At 38.2% G+C, this 21,398-nt stretch overlaps 1 protein-coding gene across 9 annotated transcripts in view; it reads right to left on the bottom strand.

Annotated features, from left to right (window-relative positions):
- PIGN (phosphatidylinositol glycan anchor biosynthesis class N) overlaps positions 1-21,398 on the bottom strand; it is a 112,668-nt gene that overhangs the window by 44,010 nt on the left and 47,260 nt on the right. For all 9 annotated transcript variants that reach the window (XR_016465033.1, XM_090137039.1, XM_031589254.2 and 6 more), the window contains 6 exons: positions 10,951-11,029; positions 8,647-8,829; positions 5,509-5,645; positions 4,348-4,447; positions 4,133-4,225; positions 2,540-2,631 (listed from right to left, as the gene is read on the bottom strand). Coding sequence is in view for 8 of the 9 variants with exons in the window: in XM_090137039.1 (XP_089993165.1) it covers positions 2,540-2,631; positions 4,133-4,225; positions 4,348-4,447; positions 5,509-5,645; positions 8,647-8,829; positions 10,951-11,029 (684 nt within the window). In the remaining variant the exon portion in view is untranslated. The remainder of the gene's footprint in view (positions 1-2,539; positions 2,632-4,132; positions 4,226-4,347; positions 4,448-5,508; positions 5,646-8,646; positions 8,830-10,950; positions 11,030-21,398) is intronic.

Genomic DNA, 21,398 nt, shown 5'->3' with positions numbered 1-21,398 from the left:
TTAATCAGGCTGCCCAGGGCCTGATCCACAGCCTTACCTTGAAAGTCTCCAGTGATGGAGCACCCACCACATCTCTGGACAATCTGTTCCAATTTGTTACACCACCGTCACTGTAAATGACTTTTTCCTTATATCTAACCCAAATCTACCTCTTTAAGCTTGAAACCATTTCTATCTTGTTCTATCACAACAGACCCTGCTGAAGTATCTGTCTCCTTTTGTCATCCAACATTGATTCCTTTTGCTAAACTCATGCATTTAACCTTAAACTAATATGCTGTACTGCTAAACAACCAAGCCTATACCAACTTCTTGCAGCTCCTCTTTAGATACTGAAAGGCTGATATTAGGTCACCTTGGAGCTTTCTCTTCTCCAGGCTGAACAGCCTCAGCTCTTTCAAGTCTCTCCTTGTAGGGAAGGTGGTCCACCCCTTGCAATATTTTTGTGGCTCCCCTCTGAACGAGCTTCAACAAATCCTGTACTAAGGACTCCACATCTAGAGTACGCCAGGTGAGGCCTCACCAGTGCAGAGTAGTGGGGCAGGATCACCTCCCTCACCCTGCTGTCCACGCTTCTTTTAATGCAGCCCAGGATACGGTTGGCTTTCTGGGCTGCAAGGGCACATTTCTGGCTCATGCCCATCTTCCCATCCACTAGTACCACCAGGTCTCTTTTGGCAGTGCTGTGGTCAATTCTTTCATCCTCCAGTTTGTACTGGCAGTGGAGGTTGCCTCAACCCACGTGCCAGATCTTGCATTTGGATTTGATGAACCTCGTGAAGTTCACCTGGGCCCACAGCTCAAGCCTGTCTAGGTCCCTCTGGATGGCATCCCATCCCTCTGGTGTGTTGACTGCACTTCACAGATTGGTGTTGTCAACAAACTTGCTGAGGGTGCACTTGACCCCACTGCCAATGTAATTGCTGAAGATATTAAAGAGTATTGGTCCCAGCACTCATCCCCTGGGGGACAACACTTGTCACAGACTCCACCTAGACATCGAGTCATTGATCACCACTTCCTGAACTCAATCCTGCAGGATGTTAAGGGAGGCTGAAATAAATAACTATATTCACTACGTTCACTGAGCCAGTCATCTAAACTTTGAAGGTTATCATGTTGGTCAAGCACAATTCCTTTTACTACTGAGTTCAGTTAGGAGTTTCCTGCTCACACCATACAAGTTTTATTAATGCACTGAAGAGGCCCTGGCCTGACCTATAGTGACCCTGTTCAAGAACAGCTTTAATAAATGCACATATTTCTCACTGGTACTTTAATTTCATCTTGTTGTATCTTTTATTCCACCATCTCCTTATCTTCAATATCCTGAAGCATCACATATACATATATTTTTCATTGTTACTTCAAATCTTTTCAACTTCAAAATTCTCTTGACAAGACTCAGACAAACACAAGCTGCTTCAGAGGTAGAATGTTTCATTAGAAGAATAAATAGGAAGATGTATAGTCAGGGTACGGTGAATGTAAAGAAATGTCAGGGAGGAAGACTTGAAGGTAATTTATAATTTAATTCCATTTTGATTTCTAAGCTGTTATAAAGAATTTCTAGGCTGTAATAAAGAATAAAAAAAAAACAACTTCAGTTTGAACCAGCAAAAACTGGTATATAAAGCCAAGAACAAGTGTTATGGCTGTTGCAGATCTGTCTTGAATATTCCTAACATTCCCAAGCAACACAAATAGGAAGGGTAGATTTAAACTACGGTGAAAAATATTGAGGCAGAATGTAAATCATTTGGAAAATATCTGGGCTCATAATTTTACTGCAATCATATGTTGCTGCTCTCTTCCCATTTTTTACTGAGGATCAGGCACCACATACCCTGGTTTTGATGGGGCACAGCATCCTCTGTCAGAGAGCAGAAGGAGCTACTGCAGCCTAGGTCAATTCAGGTCTCTCTGCAGTAGCTAGAAGGATACCAAAAGTCTAACTCCTTCAGGCTAACCAACTGGATTGCATCCAGATAGAAAAGAATGCCCACACAGTGAAAGAGTAGCAGATGACAGAACTCTTGTCACCCTATTTGTTCTATTTCCCTGAATAACTCATTAGTTACAGAACATTATTCAAAAACAAACTACTCAATATTAGATGGAGAAATTAAGAAAGTTTCTGTTAAATTGCTTCTGAATCAATGTTCTTATTCACATCACTGCTATATACCATGTTTGCACCCCAGCAAAGCTCCTCCTTTAACAATGACCTTTATTTTCATGTACAATTTGCAGATTTGGGTATTATGAGAAATGTTTCCCTCCACAAGAAATTACAGAATAATGCAAAGAGCAAATGGATGCGACTTTCTTTGAAGTACTGCAAGAATACTGAAAGTCTCTTCTCATTCACATTAGTGAATAACTGAGGTCTCTATAATCAAGTTATTTAAATTCTGAATTTTAATACCTGTCTCAGCCAGCTTTCAATAATATAGTTCCTTGCATATATCAAGTCAGCCTAAATTTTGAATATCAAAGAGGGAAATGAAAAGTTTAAAGAACAAGATGAAATCCTTACACCAGAGGAATGTTTGGTTCTCTTCCTACAACAGGCATTAAAGGAAATACTGCCAGGAGCACACACAGAAGAGTCCAGCTCAGTGTTGTTCTCTAAAGAAAAGAAAGAAACGTGGGATATTTTGAAGTCACATGGACAGACTATTGTCTAAACGGAAAAGAAATGTACAGTGAACTAACAACTGCTACAAGCACCTCCCAACAGATATCCCCCCACCCTGTATCTATCATTAACAAAATGAACTGAAAAAGGGCACAAAGTCATTCATATTATAGTTGTTCAATTTAATAGAAAATAATCTCATTTCCACAATGTCAAAATACTATTGAAGACAATCAGAATTAAAGCTAATCTTATACTTAATAGCATTTTGAGAAAGCATGACCTTCATACACATTGCTGTCACCAGAAATCAGATGAATAGCTTTACGGAAGAAAGCAATAAAACTGATCTCATCAGAATTTTGCAGCAGCTAACTAATTGCAAATTCTCTAGTAATACAATAATATTTTCCAGTCTTTGAATCTGAATGCCCTTTGATTTACCCACCATAATCATCTAGCTAGTTGCTGAAACTCCGCTATGGGGAAAGAATCCCAGGTATTTTGTTCTCAATGAAGTCAGCAAGAGCTACATCACTTAAAGTTTTCTACCTCAAGTCAGATTCTAGACCTTAAAAGGATCTTTTTGGTGCTACAAAATGCCTCTTCCACTTTAAGACATGCTATTTGATTACTCAAATACAATTAAAAAAGGATAAATAAGCAAGTAGAAACTTACATCTCAAAAGTTCTTGCAAAGCAGGACTTTAAATTTGTATCCAAATGGCTATTTCAATTAAAATGCTAATTCTTTCCCAGACCTCTAGGTTTTAGGTAGTCTGTGAAGTAAGAATTTAAACGAACAAATGGAACAATTGTCTCATATTAAAGACTGTGCCACTTCACATCTACCAAAGTGGAGTTTGTTCCTGTGAAAAATGGCATAGGGAGCTGCCTCTGAGGAACAATATATGCCAGCTGACTGCAGACAACAAAGACATGAGAAGCATTTTTCAGTTACTTTTTTTTATTCAATTAAAAAAAGCATACTTCTAAAATGGTAGAAAACTTTCACTGATTGTGTATGTCATCGCTTTTGTCACTGTGGCAATTCAACAAACAACATACATTTCATTTGATTGTAAGCTAACCATTTTTCTTATTTATCACTAACAACAGTAAACAAATAGCTAACTCTCTGCTATCCTGAAACAAGGACAGCGGCATGATATCTGACAACTATGATAGAGGACTTCAGAAAAAAAATCTAGAAAGTTGTCAGACTTTCTGGATTGCAACTGTTTTTGCATAAAAACACCACAGTAGAATGTCAGCTGTCTGTCACAATGTCAGACAAATCAGTTTTGATACCTAAGCTGCATTCTTGCTATGAGGAATCTATCCAGATCATATTTGCTTTGTTACATGCTGCTGACAACAGAGAACAGAGTAAGTGCATAAGTGAACAAGAATCAGAAGAGATTAAACACAAAATCCTTATTAAATGTTAAATGTTGTTGTTGTTGTTGTTAAGGAAAGCAAATGCAGTACCTTTGCTTGAACCCAGAGCTGTGTGATCACTGGCCATCCAGCAAAGACAAGAAGACCCACAGTAAGTGCAGAGCGGTAGAAAAAGCTGAAAACCTAACAGAAAATCCAACATAAGACTGAAAACCACACACATTAAATAAAATTTATAATTCTTCAAAACATATAAAATGCTAGCAATGAGATACTCCATTGATACATATGAATACAATACTCACTAGTAGTTCAATTCCCAGTGTACAAATCAACAGGAAGCCCACAGACTGACCAATAGGAAGTGACCAGAGATTTGCAGCAGGGTCTTTAATAACACGAAGTCTGTTCAAAACAATGGAACAAGACAATGATTATTTTAATACAACAGAAATAATACAGAAGTTCAGCTTTGAAAGGCAGGGGTGAAGGCTCAGAGCACAAGAAATGATTAAGGTATCACTGATCCTGCCTGCAGCTAGGAGACAGCCTGAGTGATGGCCTGAGGCACCTTCTGCCCAGTTGAATTTGATATAAAACCTACAATAAAACCTTTCAGGTTTTTTTCCTTCCCATCTCTGGCATATCTTTGTGAGTATTTGGACAAACTTCAGATTGCTCTTTATCCAAACTGAGTCTGAGTTTATGAACATTTTTGGTTATGCTGTGCTTAATGTCGGTCATAACTGATGAAACATTCACAAGCTTTAGACAGAAAAAAAATCCCCAGTTAGCGCTTCCAGTGTTTTATGAGGCAGCTCATTATCTAACTGCAGTTGGTCTCATTTTCCCTGAATAATACCTAGCTGGTATCTACAGAATTGCCAGTGGATTATGGAAGCAATAGAAATCAGACAATAACAAATCTTTTTGGATGTGGAGCATTCAGTCAAGTTAAAGGAGAGCCAAGCGAGACAAGTTTGTTTTGATACCAGAGCACAACCCTCAACGTGGCTGGCACATCCTCTTCAAAAGCAAATGTAGTTCACATACCGAACACTTTGCAGGATCACACTATTTAAAAATAACTGAAAGAAAGGGAACAACCCACCCCGTTTTACAAAACCAGTCAGCTGCTACAAGTAATTTGCCCAAGTTTTTAACACCCATTTGCTTCAGTTACCAGAATACTGAAAACATATTGAAAAGACAGGAATTTATGTTTCTTAATAGGAAAACTATCTTCAGAACTGGCAGTTGTATTAATCTGTTTGGAAACTGCTCAACACATCAAGTGAAATATAAACCAGAGTACCTTGGAATACCTCAGAAAACATTTCAGCAATTTTAATAAAATTGTATCTATTTTTCTTCAAAACTTACAAGGAATAGTTTAATCGTCAACAAAAAGGAAACACAGATCTGGTTTCATAAATCATTCTTTGTAAAACATATTCTTTACTCACTCTCTCACAACTGCATACCATATGGGTACTGGCAACAGACAGTATACATAGTATGTCCAAGGGCTTGTTTGAATCAACAGGAAAAAAGCTATTATCATCCCAACAAATGTAAAACCATACACGGGACCAGTAGATTCCTGAAAAACAAACAGTTTGGCAAACATTGCTGAAACAGCAGTAAAATGGTTTAAACAACACACTATTTTACACTTGCAAGTTACACCCTAAAGCAAACGTTATGTTAAAATGCTGCTCAAGCTGCCTTGTGACTATGAACACAACTCTGGATGCTATCTCCAACAAAATACAAAAACTGACAGCAGGATTTGAAATTCCAAATATTTCTCTACATAAGATTCTGCAGTAAGTTCTCCACAGGTAAAGTCCACTTGTAGCACTTGGAAGCCTAATGCATGCAGTGTTATATATGTTCAAAAGATGCTTGAAGTCCAATGGAAGACAGAATTCTTTGCCTTGGAAAAAAATCAACTCTTAAATTTAGGTTCTAAAAAGAGCCTTGGAGCATAACCTCTTGAGTTCAAGATAATAGCATTAAGAAAATAAACTCTTCAGGATTTAGGGACAACTACTGAGACTATCTTGCCACTAGCCTTCCACAGCTGAACTCCTCTAAGTTACAGGAGTTTTTTCCATCTTTGGACATTGAGCTAAACTAGCCTCAAATTCCATTTGCTGCAAACAAACCAGAGACAAAAGCTAGGACAGCAGTGCAGGAGGTGCTCCATCAGTCAACCCAACTTTTCCTGATGCAAAAACAGGGCGGCTGCTGAAGAACCCATGGATGTCGATGGGGACTAAACATCAGTTAGCAGCAACCTCCCACTTGTACAAAGAGGAACATTAAACAGTCATTCCATCCACCTTTCACTGGGCCACTGAATCACATTTCCTTATGCAGGGACATTGAGATAAGGAAAGATTATATACAATTTTAAAGAATTTTATCCTTTAATGTTGCAATTTGAGGTAGCAAAGGCAGCTTTAGTAACATCAGCCCCCAGCATGATGTGTAGGCAATGACTTAAGGAACTACTTTCTTCTGTATGATCAGTTTCTTAGAATGAGCTGTTTAGGAAGGTATGTGACTATGTTAAATATGCTGAAGACGACAAGACACTCAATTAGCATGTCACATTGATGAGTCAGCAGTTTTTGGTTTTTCCCCTACTGTAACTGATATAAAACTGCCCTGATCTGAACTGACAGCAAATGCAAGTTCTCAATGATTTTTAAAATAAAATTTCTTCTAAGATATGCCATTAAGGAAAAAAATGTCATATAGAAAGCTGATCTAATGCAATTTTGTTTTATTAGTTTTAAACTTTACATTTGCAGTCATGTAGGCAAAATGAATATGTATAGCTATGATAGGCACACAACATAATTTATTGTTGAATGAGTAAACACAATCAACATTTTATTTCATACAGAGGCAAAGATTATACAATCCAATAATTGGCCATGCACTGAAGATGGAAATCAGATTTGCATTTTCCCTGAATGTTTAAAAGCAGATTAAAAGATTAGGCTTCTCGCTAAGAAAACCAACACACTATTCTAAAAGAAAGAAATGTTTTTTCATAAGTAGCACAAGAAGCCACAAACTTTTATAGATGACATATACAGGATATGAAGTTTCATTATTCAAAGGCTGCTACCAGCTTTTATAAGGCTGTGCTTTGCAGAAGGCTGTCAGTGGTTGATTAGTTTCTCAGCAATATTCTTTAAGTAGCTCCACTATTATCTATAAACCAAATAACTTCCATGTAAGAAGTATTGGTCTCGTACTGTGACTCCCTAAGCATACAGCAACAGTAAAAAAAATATGCTTCTACAGAAAAGGGTCTCTTGCTAAAACTGTGTAAAGAAAATTCTCTACACAACATTCTCTTCTTTTCTACCAGTACTACTGGCATGCTGCTTATCTTCAGTGAAATCTCAAAAATGGTAGGTATCAAATTACTTCAGAATTAAAAATTTTACTATCACTAAAAATATCATGGTTTAACTTAATTTATTCATATTCAGTCTACTTTTTGTAATGATTTAATTCATATCTAACACGTAACAAGCATCCTGAACTATTTCTTCTCAGTGATTTGATGAAAGAAATCCGAAGTCATGCACAACACTTATGAATATTTTCCAATTCAATTTTGTTTGATAACTTTCACTAACGGCCAAGACTCTCTCATTTCAGCCTGTTGTTAAAACGCCAAGATAGCAGGATAGAAATTTTCTCAGAGTAACATAGAGAAGGCAGTAAAGATGCTAAGTGAGTGTACCTTCTTGTTTATATTACCAAATTAAACAATTTAGCTTGTTCTGAAGTCTGGGAGGGTTTATTTTTTCCTAGGGCTTTAATTTTGCCCTAGTGAAATGCTAGCATTTTGCCTGTTCACCTTTTCAAAGAATGTTCTTTACTGATAAATGACTGAAACAAAAATGAATTTCCTAGGATTTTATACATTGTGAAAAATCAAGCCAGCAGTTTTGTCAAAAAAAGTTTCTTTCAGCTTTTATGCCTCCTGCTTTACTCTTTCAAATTATAAATAAAAGAGTAAGCTGAAATCACAGTTCACTTTTCTATTAAAATAAGTTATAAATTTATAAAAATGCCATCATGGAACCACTTGGAATCTGAAGGCTGACTACTCACTGGCACAGAGGGCAGGAAGAAAATTTACATGCCTTAAAATTTTTGGCCTTACACTAGAGAGCAAAAATCAAAATGGAAGTGCAAAGTCTGTATTACTGTAAAAAGTTATTGTTATTAATAGAGTGCTGGAAATTAATTATTAGCATTAATTGTAATAAAGATAGACTCTCTAGTAGTTTTAAATCATTACATCTGCATTGGCACTTACTAAAATGCATAGCTGTAGGAAAGAAACTCAGAAAACACAGTGATGCACATTGTGATTTATTGATTCTAATTCTAACGGACCAAGTAGTAACACCAGACAGGACGAGAGCATGAAGCTCCACTGTTTCCCAGTTTCCATGTGCAGTCAAGGGAATTGAGCAGTGGAAGGTGTGCAGTTTGGTCTCCTGCACAAAGAGACCAAGCATACATATAATGCTGAAAACAGAAATCCCTGCAAATTTCCAACCTACCTTATTATTACTCTGAGCAGCCTTAATCAAAGTGGTGTGAGTCTTGATAATCACCAGAATCACGTAAGTTGTCCAGCCCACAAAACTTACTGCAATGCTTAGGCCCAGGAATAACCTGTCATAAGTATGGTAATATGACAGGCCTTCCAAAGCAAGGTTAATCAGGGTTTTGCACAGAGATACCTAGAGGCAAACAAAACATACAAGCGTCAGTTTAAAGCAGTCTAAGCTTCATGCACCAAATCAACCTAACCAACAGCAACTGGAGCTCAAGCAGCTTTGATGCTCTTGGCATGTGTGTGCAATCAGGTGCATGTTTTGGCCAACACTGACTGTTGGAGTAGGTTCTGCTTCAGACTCCTGTTGGACTTAAAATCAACCAATACTTGGCTCCTTCACCACCCTTCTGAGCCACAGCAGTGGTGAGATGATGAAAGCTATGCAGGCAGCACATCTTGAATACCATCTACTATAAAACACATTTTTCCCATCAGCATTTGAACATATTTGACCTTCACAGGTCAGTCATTAAAAAAGCAGTCCTGAGTTTCTGACGGTATCACATTTAAATAGGTGGAGGACTATGAAAGCAGCTGCAGTTAGGTTTCACTCAGTCTAATCATAGGTCTTTCTATCTCAGTACTTCCCTTGCCAATTAGTGATGACTGGGGAGAAACAAAGATGGCTGGTTTTCCACTGAGCATCATTCCTCATGTGTGAGTGTGCTGACCTCAGTGATTTTTCCAAAGATGGGAAACTTAGCTGTGCAATTTGTGAACACTTCGTGAACACAAAGAATTCTCTGGTTGGTGGAAAGATGTAAATAATAAGAATCTGATTATTTGTGACAACGCTTCTTTTATGCCTAGGTATCCAGTAATTTTTTTTTTTTTTTTAAATAACTTATCAACTCTATGAATTCACTCAGCACGGTTCTCAAGGCACAGTAGTGGACATTTCACATCCATCTCCCAGTAGAAGCAACATTCTTTTCAATTTGAGTGTTTGAGTTCCAGTTCCAGCTCATTTTGAGAAAACCTTGACCAGTAATGTGTCATTACTCCATATGACACACAAAATACTGTATCTCAAGAAGAGAAGTTGTTTAGCAGATCTGCCCTAATCAGATAAGAGGTACAAGGAGAAAGGCAGTAATATTTAATGAGTGTCTTCTTTGAGAAGAAGCCTTACACACAACTCTAGGACGGGCAAAAAGTTCCTCAAAATAAATGAATTACCGTATACTGATATCATCTGCTTGCAGCTATCTGTTGAAGTGAGGTGATAGATGCTATTTAAGCCACAATGTTAGGACAAAATTCCCAGCAATTATCAACTGTAAAAGGTATGTCAAACAGAAGTCTGCCAAGGGACATACTCCACCAAAATCATATCATTCCTTAGGATAAACAATCTGGAGCACAATTATTATGCAGAGAGGTTGAGGGAACTGGGATTGTTCAGTCTGGAGAAGAGCAAGCCCAGGGGAGATCCTATTGCTCCGTACAATGACCTGAAGGGAGGTTACGGAAAGGTGGGATGAGCCTCCTTCTCCAGAGTATCTAGCGACAGAATGAGAGGGAATGAATGAGAGGGAATGGCCTAAAGTTGTGCCAGGGGAGGTTCACGTTGGACATTAGGAAAAACTCTTCCGAAAGATAGTCGGGCACTCAGGAGAAAGGGAGAGAAAGCAGGAAAAGAAAAAGAACTGAATCCTATCACCTCATGGAATTATTCTTCCATGCAGTAGCCAGGCTAAAAGCAATCTCAGAGATTAAATTTTTTCACATACTTTTTAGTGAACTAAACTGGGAAGCACAGAATGATGCCGCATATGGCTTTCAGTTTCTGACAAATTGAAATGTGAAATAAAATACATTAACAGGTGGGACAGGTAAGAGGACTGCAAAACAAAGCAGGGTCTACGATGGAGCAAGACATACTTTTTCATGCAACTAGCAGCTTAGGAAGGAAATTATGAACTACACTCCGTAGTTTCCCTTTGAATGCGCTCTTTTAACAGTGGCAAATATAAACATTGTGCTAGTATACTGTGAAATGGTAACAAAAAGATTAAGAACTATGAAAAAAAAAGAGTAAGTCAGAATTATTTGCTAGAATTGATGTCATGAAATGAAACATTTTAGAGGCATACAACAGGATTTTTGCTGATAAGTGAGACAAACATCAGAAGGATGTAAAAAGCAATTTCTACATTTCATGTAAGTTAAACAAATTGAAATGTATTTACATATAGTAGAAGATCTCAAAATTTCTAGAAGATACATAATCAAAGGCACTTACTGCTTCTCTGTACTTTTGTTGCTGAATATATACTCTTGCTTTCTTTAAAAAGTTGATCTGTTCAGAATCAGAAAGTGGTCTGTACAAGAAAACAAATATATATTAACATTAAAACAGAGGAAGAGACAGACGCAAAAACTACTTTGTAATAAAAAACAACTCTGGAACAAAAAGTATACAGAACTTCATAAGGGAATAAGCCATTTCTTTTCCACACAAGTCAACAGTTCTGCTAACTAATTTACCTCAAGAACTTTTCATTCAGAGTTTTTTTTTAACGTCGGGATTCCCACCTATTTTGATAATGCAAATTCCCTCCCTTGTACATTATTATTGACCACTGCTGTGGACAAGAAGCACTGCACACATAAGAATTAAGCCATTTAATTGATTTGTTGGTCATGGTTGTAAGCTGTTTGTAAGCTTATCAGCGTAGAATGAATTGTTCAGGTTCCACAGTTGCAGTAGATGATGTCTAACAATCTTTTCTTTAATAAAAGTCTGAGAGCTTGTCTCCTCTTCCACAGGGAACTGTTAGAGTCCCTAACTGGAGTTACCTGGTTGCACTGAGGTGTATGGTGAAAACATCTGATTTTAATGAATTCGATTATCACCCCAAATCATTTCTATCAATCTTCCTTTACAGGAAGCAGCACCATGGAAATGCGAGCCAGTCAGCCAACTCCCACTCATCAGACAAGACATGAGCTAAGTCCCATTCCACTTCGTTCTAGTTAACCTAGGATGGCAGCAGGCAAGATCTCCTAGGCAAGAGAGCCTCTACCCCCAACCTCCAGCACCACAGGCACACACTGACATGGATCACAGTGCTGTGATAGCTGATCAACAGTTACAGGAAAGCTTTCCTTCACACCCTCCACAATGCCACTGAGGTACAGCACCATGCCCTCAGCACATGGTGGCCCAGCAGTGTGACACTCTGCCTCACATTCACTCCTCCACATGCCTTGTGCAGAAATCCCAAATTTATGTTTTAGGCAGTACCAAATCCAGAGCCAGCCGTGGGGTCTCATTCCTATTATTTTAATCTGCAGCAATCACCTGGGTTGCCACTTAGTTGAACCACGAGACAGCTTTTGTTCTCATGCCATCACTGCCTTGAAACACTTATTCCCAATTGTTTGCTATGAGCTTCAGGAGCTACTTCCTCTTTCCAGCCAGAAATAGCTGATGCATCATCAAGAATACATACACTATCTTTTGAGCCCTGAAATAGATGAGAAGGATTCTGTGCTTGATCAATCTGAATTTTCATTACTAATAGTATCTTGAAGTATTTTGCTACTGTTTGCTTTGAGTTCAGAACACAGTGCTTTTGTGTAGGAGTCTTCTACAGCAAAATTGGATCTCACAAGTGCATCCTACCTTTTAAAAAGTTAAATACGTAACTGTATTTTAAATGTTCATGTGTTTTGTATCTAGAAAAATCTAACAATGGTATCTATAAATGAGCAGAGGGAGAGAGGGAGTGAAATTCAATACACTCAATAATATATAATAAGAAACAGGGCAGGAACAGATGATGGGGCAATGGCAAGCGTTTGATTATCGTAACTTTGGAGGGGAATTTAGAAAACAGTATTGAAGATCAGAGAGTGAACACTGGTTATTTCTGCACCTACTGATGTGTCTCAACTTCACCGCCCCAAAGGCTATAGAACCAGAGGCTGCCACCCTGTAGCCAGAGAGCACGCACCAAGGCTAATGATAAATCAATGTGGAATCAATTCTTCAAGTAGGGTAAGAAGATGCTGGTACTTCCCCAAAGAAATCTCTAATTTCTCCCGTTTTGCTAGAAGTCTTTTGGCAGAGGAAATTCACCAAGGAAACAAATCAAGCTGGGAGTTTCCACTGCATGATCAGCAGGCAGAAAAAGTGATAACTTAAATTTTAGGTACGGAATTTTTAAATTTTAAATCTGCAACAAATATTATGCAGCTTTATTTAGATCTTTAAAACAAGAGAAGTGTGAGACAATGTGCACTGTCTCAATTTAACCTAAGGAAACAGCACGGAGCTGTGACAGAGGAGGTTCAAGCTGTGTATCAGGAAAAGGTTCTTGACAAGAGAGTGGCTAGGCACTGGAATGGCCTCCCCTGGGCAGTGGTCATGGCACTGAGCCTGACAAGAGTTCAGCAAGTATCTGGACAATGCTCTCAGTCATATGGCCTGATTTTTGGGTGATCCTGTGTGGAACCAGGACCCCATGGACTGTATGATCTCTACGGATTCCTTCCATCTCTGGATATGTTATGATTCAAATTTTATTGTTGCTGCCAGTTTTACCCTTACCCTATTTAATGCAAAGGCTTATCCTAGAAAAGCTGTATTTTTATCTTTCACTTTATACCTTTCTATATAGTCATTTAACTATAAACACCTTAATCATCTTTTTACTCACAATAATCAGTTTATTACTAATGATAGTTTTAGACAAAAGAATAAACTGATCAGTTATTTTCCTATGTTTTAGTATGCAAAAACCCAGAGGCACTACTATTATGCTAATGTATTCTCAAGGTCATCTAAGGCACATGTGCCATTAATATTAATAGAAATAAAATGAATTTACTGATCATTATTAAAAAGATAATGAACTCTACAAAGAAACAAAGAAGTTGTTATGGACGTATATGTTCTTCCCAGCTACCCATCACCAAAATCCAGTTCTACCAAATACAAAACGAGAAGCTCACCCAGTAAAATGAGGTGTATTTCCATAAGACAACAATACTTAAGTTTTATTCTCTCTATTAACAAAAGCACACAAAAAGAATGCAATTGGTCAACTCAAATTTGTTCTCCTCTCTTTGAACAATATTACAGAATACATCACTCATGTACTGTAAAGTGTACCCATAAATTTAAACAACAAAGAACACAATGGTCACATTATTTATATTATAAGCATTCACAATGTAAGGACTGTAAAGATTTAAAATTACATTCTCCATGGAAAATGATGATGGCACTATGAAAAAGCCACCTTAAAAAAAAAAATTACTTATCAGAAATTAGCTTTCTAACTCCAATAGTAAAATCCCAGCTTCATCCAGGAATAAACCTACTTAATTATAAAACAAAACAGTTGGGCTAAGTGTGCAAGTGCTCGTAAACTATCCCTTATGAGATGTTAGCTACCCTTCTCATAAGTGTACCTGACAAAATTAATCTTTCCAACACATCATTCATGCCTTATATAAGTTCAACTATTTGACAGCACTCATAGCAAGATTGTGATGAAGGAAGGCTGCCATAGCAATGTCAAGCAGACCTCTCTTTAGCCAATAAGTCTTATTTATCATCATGCTAAAAAATTACCATCCCCATCAGCATGCTACAGACAACCTATGAAATAAAAATCATGGAACAAAAGGAGACATCTTGCAATTATATCTTTACTCTCCATTACCAGTATGTTAATTTTATTATGTCTGATTATTTGAGTAATGATTTATAGTCATTATTTCATACAGTACATTTTCCAGAATTATACTATAAAAAAGTAACCCCTTAGGATCTGTAGTAGTTTAACACTTAAAGGCTCCAGATTTAATTACGAAAGTCAAGAATGCATATGCAGAAGGGTAATGCTTTGTATGAAGAAAAATGCTAAGCTTTTTTAAGATTACTGTTAACTGAAAAACTTATTTCAGCTGTTTTGCTTCAAATACATGCAAATGTCCTTGCATGTAGAATTGACTACTCACGCTTGAGAACTTTTAATTTCTTGTAGGAGGATTCAATAATCTGTCCAGAACAAGCTTCACATATATGATCCATAATGCACAGATGTGCACTGTCAGTTCGTGCACATCCACATCCTGTTGCTTCCTACTTTCCTCATTAACTAATAAATATTATACATACATACACATCCATCCCATGCATCCTACAACACTAGGAGAATGGCAAGACCCATGGAAAGCAATGATTGCATTTCTGTGATTGTATCCATCAGCAGCAGCAGCTGCTCAACAAACTAAAATCTTCAACTTTTCATACTGCATATTTAGAGGTTGGGAAAAAATAAAAACAAAACATTCCTTTCGAAAGAAGTTTGAGATCTAGAAGTTAAAGATTCCTTAAACCTCAACCCCTTGGGCCCCAACAAGACGGAGAAAGGCAATTGGAATAAAGCCTGTTAGGATGTTGAATGTGAGACAGCAGACCTTCTCATCTGCTTTACTATGAAATTTCTAACCCTAGAACAGTTGGCAGGTAAAGAGGCATCAGATGGCCACCTGCCAAACAATCCCAGCAAACTCTTTTGTCAAAAGGCTGAGCAGGCACAGATTCTCATCCTCTTCTCAAGATGGTTCCTGGCATTTTGACAAATTACAACCTGAAAAAAAAAAAAAGCCCTGAACTAACATTGCCCCTCTCATCACAAAATTCTATCTGGCACCATCCCACCCACAGAGCAACCCAAACTTGCATGGCAGGCACTCACATTTTTTCATGATGTGGGCACTGAGGGGCCAACACTATAATCTCTGCTCTCACCAGGAGGGAAAATAGCCAGCAACAGAAGTGGTTGAATATATTCAGGCTGTTTACCATCTAGCCCACTGTGAGGGAGCCGTACCAAGAAGGACAGATTGCTTCCAGTTCAGCAATCCTGCAATCAGCTGAAATAGTACTTAGAGGACCAACTATTACTATTTTGATCCACATCACTGCTGCTGGCAAAATGGCATCTTAAAAGCAGAGATATAAAACGGTTCTGGTTATTTTGCTGGGCCTCCACTCAAAAGACGTACCAGTAACGGAACAACACTTTCTCACAGCTCTTTTCAAAACAGCAACAGGCTTCAAAAACAAAGTCATTCTCCTATGAGATGCCTTCATACGTTTCCACTATACAACAGACAGCATCTCATTATACTCCAGGTCAGCAGAAAGAAAGCAAGACACTGATAGTGAGCAATGCAAGTTCAATTTGATACAAAAGTGGCTGCATGCTTATGCCTGATCCATAACAACCTCATACTAAAAAGCAACCTGCAAGAGCAGAGATTTGATATTAAATATTATCAACTATCCTATTCTTATCAACCTGGTCTGATATTAAGTATTATTAACTAGCCTAATCTTATCAAGCTAAAATTTCTTTCACAGGCATCGTGGATAGTCTTTTAGGAGAAGCAGAATGAAATATATAATATAAAGCCTTCCCACTTTCCCACCAAGAGCAAAGAATCGTCAGAAAATGAACTGCAAGGAATGGGAAGTCATGAGTTCATTCAGCAAACCAGGGAAAAATAAACCAAATAAATATTTCAAAAATCACATTTTGGAACCATGATGTTTACTTGCCATTGAACTCGCTGTACAATAGAGAGTACATGATGCTACTAGAGGCGATGATCAGGAAAAATGACTGTGTTACACTTCCATGGACTTCACCAAACAGCACATTTACATTAATTTTAATATTCAGAAGCTGATTTTCTCCATTTTTGTCTTCTAGTTCTTCAGATATGCTGGATCAAAGAACTGCTGTACTGTGTATTCTTCCAAAGATCTGCTGAAAGCACATACTGTGAGACCGAGAAACTCCTTTGCATATGTTTTAGTGATCAAACAGTGAAATATCAAAGATTAAACGACTCACTGGGTAACTTGGTGATGACTAATCTATTTAGATAGACTGAATTCTAACAATTTACTGAAATGCTTTCTGCTAAGCTACTAAACAGACAAGGCCTATGATATTTAGTTCTCATAATTCAGAAGATGCACATAATTTAGAAGTGAAAAAAATCATGGCAACAGTGTAGTGTGGTAAATTGTGCTTATTTAAAGAAAAGGTACTAGACAGTCAAGGATTAACACCTTTTTCATATCTGCATAAGGGTCAGGACCCTCAATATCCCCACTACTGTCTTGATCTACTACTCTTTATTCTCCCACTCCTCCATTGTCAGGAGCTTCAGTTTTGTATTATCTAAAATTCAGCTGGGTTTTTGTGGTTTCTAGGTTTTCCACCTACTTTGCCAGAGGGCAAATCAGTCAGTATAACTGGAGGGCTGTGCTCAGTTGTCCTTGCAAACTTTTTTCTTTAACAAGCATTAAAAAAATCACAGAATGAGAGAAAAGGAATAAGAATGGTAATAAGAGATTCCTGTTTTAAGCTCTGAGCGTTTTTGTTTCATAAAGCATAAAAAAGAATACACACTCCACAGATACCAATAAGCATTGTTACTGATACATTTCTAACGCTTAGGCTTTCACATTCACATCCACAAGCATACAAAGGAAGAAAGAGAACATCAACAGAAACACAAGAAGTGGTCTGACTGCTAAAAGTTTAATTCTGGACTAACAAATCCTAAAAACTAAAATAGCCTTTATTTCCACAGTTCAGCATCCCTGATGAAACATATTCATATATTCAACAGCAAAGTGCCTCAGGATATTTATGTAAATCCTTTAGATAGCAAAGATGAGAGAAAAGGAGCTAACTGCCAGCTGCCAATTCACTGAACAGAAAGAAACAAGATAACTGGGCTGCATACAGCGTGAGTCTGCACGCAACCCACTGCTGCAGGAGGTGCAGACAAGCAGAGGCCATACACTCAAGCAGTCCCTCTGGCCCTCAGCGGAATTGAGGAACTGGAGCAGGGATCTTGCAGGGGTAGGGTGTTCTGTTAGAAAAGTCAGCCAGACTTGATGCAGAAGCCTTGGAAAAGGAAGCAGTAGTAGGGAAGTTGAAGATCCTTGAAGGAACATAAACCATTTTTACAGTTTTCTCTCTTTCAGTAGCACAGGACACACATGCTGACTACCTGATAAAGCCCTGTATATACAACAAGACAGTCCTAATCCCTGTGAAATGTATGACAGAGCTATATCATACAATGAGCTGCATTTAGGTATCTGCAGTATTATGGCATGCCATGTTGTGCCACAGGTTTTCTTCTGCTCCATGATCCTTCATGCTGAACAATTAAACATGGCTTGTAAAAATCTGCTGCTGAAACATCACCCACCACCTCAGTGTGCTCACATTCACTGTTTGGCCTCCGTAAACACTCAGCAAGCATTGATGAATGTCAGTGGGCACCACTGTTTCCCACGAAGGAACTCATTGACACACCTTTACTTGACACGCATGGCATGTCCATTTCAGATGTCATTTTATCAGACTGCCCCTCTGCTGCCATCTGTCACACAGCAACAGAAAGTAATGGAGTACTGCTGGGAAAGTTCAACCTCTACTGTAATACCACCAATACTCACCTCTGATGTTGCCAACATAACAAAATAGGAGGCATTACTTTCAGAGTAGCCCTTGTACATAGGCACGAGGCATTTTACCCAGCAACCCAAGGGACATTACATTTACTATTTTCCTTTTATTTTAGCTTATTAAAGCAGCTATTTTAAACTATTTGTTGTGCCTTTCTGACTGATATCCACAGAGCCCTGTGCTGTTTCTCTCACCTCGCTCACCTGCTGAGGAATATCCCCTGCCTTTCCATGCCACTGCCTCTGCCCATCCTGGATATGACCCCCACCTTCATTGTATGAAGCCTCAAACTCTAAGAAAAGGCCAAACAGATTTACACAAGTAAGCACAGAAAAACATATAAATCTTTTGATATATTATCTTACAGATTAGCCTCTTAGCTTCTTCTAAAGACCTTACACCTACTTCCCACTGGGTAATAAATCCAATTACGTTCAGTCCTTCTGCACAGAAGCCACTGCCAGTAAGCTTTTCATATAAAAACTAAAAGCTTCTGGGTGCGTTGCTGAAACCTGAGAGCAGCAGGATGCCTGCCTTCTAAGAAGATTGCATCCTCCCTGATCAGTGTTCAGCAGAGCATTTTAGACACAGCACATTCAGTGAAACAGAAGCTTAATTTTTTTTTTTTTTTTTTTTTGCCAAAGCACGTACATTTTATAGCAAGGCATTAATTTCTATTACATCTAACAGTGAAGATTTTTTTTCAGTATAAAAAATTGATATTATAGCTTTTTTTCCTCTCATAACTTTTTGTTCAAACATGTTTACACCAGTTCTTAACACTAAAAGCAGAAGAGAAAGTGCTGTGGTCTGCCTCCCTGATACCAACAGGCTAAAAGTACCCATATTCACCTGCCTGTACTGGCTACCCCAGAAGCAAGCAGACAGGGACATCCCCATGTTCTAACACAGTGAGGACCAAATAGGAAAAGGAAAAGGCTGGCTGCCTTGCCAGACCTCACTAGCTGTTACCAGAAGATGCTGTCCCTTATTCTTGCCCACAGGATAAAGGGCTGACATGTCTTCTGTAACGAATTTAGCAGTGCCTCTGATAAATCAGGGTTCCTCTGGAAACACAAATGAACAAGGGGAGTGATCACTGTTAGAAATACTCTTTCCTACTGCTATAGTTCCACCCTTTCCTCCTCATATTTAAGTGTGAGTGTAATATCAGCACTTTACGTCTCAGGTGCTACAACTTTCCTAAATAAATGCCATTTATTTGAACAAAACAAGAATGAGATGCTTTAAAGGATGCACTATATCTAGTGACCTTAAGGGAACCTAACCCTCATGGAGTGAGAAATTACTGCTTGCACTTTGATCCAAATGTCAGTTTTGTGGAAATATCAGTTTTGAAAGACAGAGTTAGCAATGTAGTGCTGTATCTTCAGTCACAAAAAGGAAGAAAAAAGTATTAGTGTATAAGGCATCTTCTGAATTTGCTGTACATCTTCAGAGACATTATGAAAGAACAATTTTCTATCACCATGACAAGTATATGATGTATACCTATGTGGAAGGACTCAGCCTATGTGACTGATACTTTACTGAATGAAACCCATGCAAATTTTTAAGGTAGTCCTACCTCAATTCATCTTGGAGAGTAGGAAGAATGAAAAGTTGCATTTTAATATAGCAGAGAAGCATGTTTAATAGCTGTACACTGCACATGTTAAAATCGCTGAGATTTTCTACAGAGCTATAGCTATGGAAGTCATGGCTTGACTATATGTAAAAAATAAGTCCTTGGGATGATTAAGACGTTGTATTCAAGCAATTAAGTTATTTTAAACATGTAACATCAATGTGGTATGAAATTTTTCAAACATGAGAAGATACTGATCTAACATTAAACAATGCTTAAGCTGTTTCCTGAAAAACAATACAACAAACACAAAAAATGCTTTACTGATACAAAACACTGAAGATATAAAAAAAAGAAAAAGCACAGCTAGAGGAAAGCAAGCACTGATTATAATCCTGCTGCTCATCTTCTTTGTATACAATTCTTCCTAACCTAGTGCTCCTGCCATCTTGCTGTGTGTCAGATCAGAACCTGAACAGCTGGAAGCAGTCTTCTCCAAAAGCGCTGTATGCACTGGACATACACAAAAAGCAGTCCTGTACTTTTATGTAATTCAATAACTTGCAGCTGTCTGAATAATCAAATTGCTTTAATTGGTTAAGAGAATTTCCATGCAACACTGATGTTCCCTCTACTCACCTCACTACACCAGTCCTCCCCTTCTACACCTCCGGATTATTTTCACAGCCCAGAGATGCTGGCTTTGGGAATGCTTTTGCAGCAGCAGCATCTGGCCCCTTGGCATACATCTCTTCAAGCTATGCCAGCTCTGCAGTTGCCTCAAGGTACATCAAGTGGTCAGAATGCTAATAAGAAAGTTCACTATCCTGGACATCAGTTTTCTTCTGTCAGCAGTGTTCAGGTTTGTCCTCCCTCTCTCTTCCAAAGCATCTGGCATTTTTGTACCTGCCTTTCTTAAATATGAAGGTCAGAACATATGCCAGTGTCCCGGCTTCCCACTAAGAAAAGTCTCTGATTTTGCTAAGCAAGTAATTTTTGAAGATTCACTTGCCTTTCATAAATAGTGGAAAAAGTAGCGAGTAAAAGGAAGTGGGAAGGAAACTCAATTCAGACAGTAAATCCTTTCAGGCACTCAACTAGAATAGACCATAAATATTATAAACAAGTATTCAGTGTAAGCCTCACAAGTAACTTGCATATAAGTAAGGGACACATCTGCTTTGTATATTCATCCCACGTGGGAGAAGGTTTTGCACCTGACCTTGCTGAATCAGCAAACACTTGAAACTGACTTTCTTCCAAAAGGTGTACTTGTGAAATAGGTAGCCTTCAGGACACACTTTTAGAAAGGTTTGCTCCTTGATGAAGGAACTTTGGCTAACTGTAAACAAAATTACTTGTCAGCCAAATGCATCCTTATCAATAGATACAACTACCCAAACTCTTACCTTCCCTCAAAAGTGGTCAAGTAGACCTACCAAAGTTTCCATTACACAACTAGATCCCTCCTCCCCATCCTTATCAACTTGACAGATGGTTTAGGGGATGCAATTTGGATCCATGTAAGAAAGGGAACATTCTCTTTCATCCCCTGTCCACTGAGCTAATCACACCTCCATTAGA

Source organism: Phasianus colchicus, chromosome 3 (genome assembly GCF_987193195.1).
Source record: "Phasianus colchicus chromosome 3, bPhaCol1.hap1.1, whole genome shotgun sequence".
In the NCBI taxonomy this organism is placed as follows: domain Eukaryota; kingdom Metazoa; phylum Chordata; class Aves; order Galliformes; family Phasianidae; genus Phasianus; species Phasianus colchicus.
Note: the sequence above shows the minus strand (reverse complement) of the source record. Positions and strands in the feature narration are given on the sequence as shown.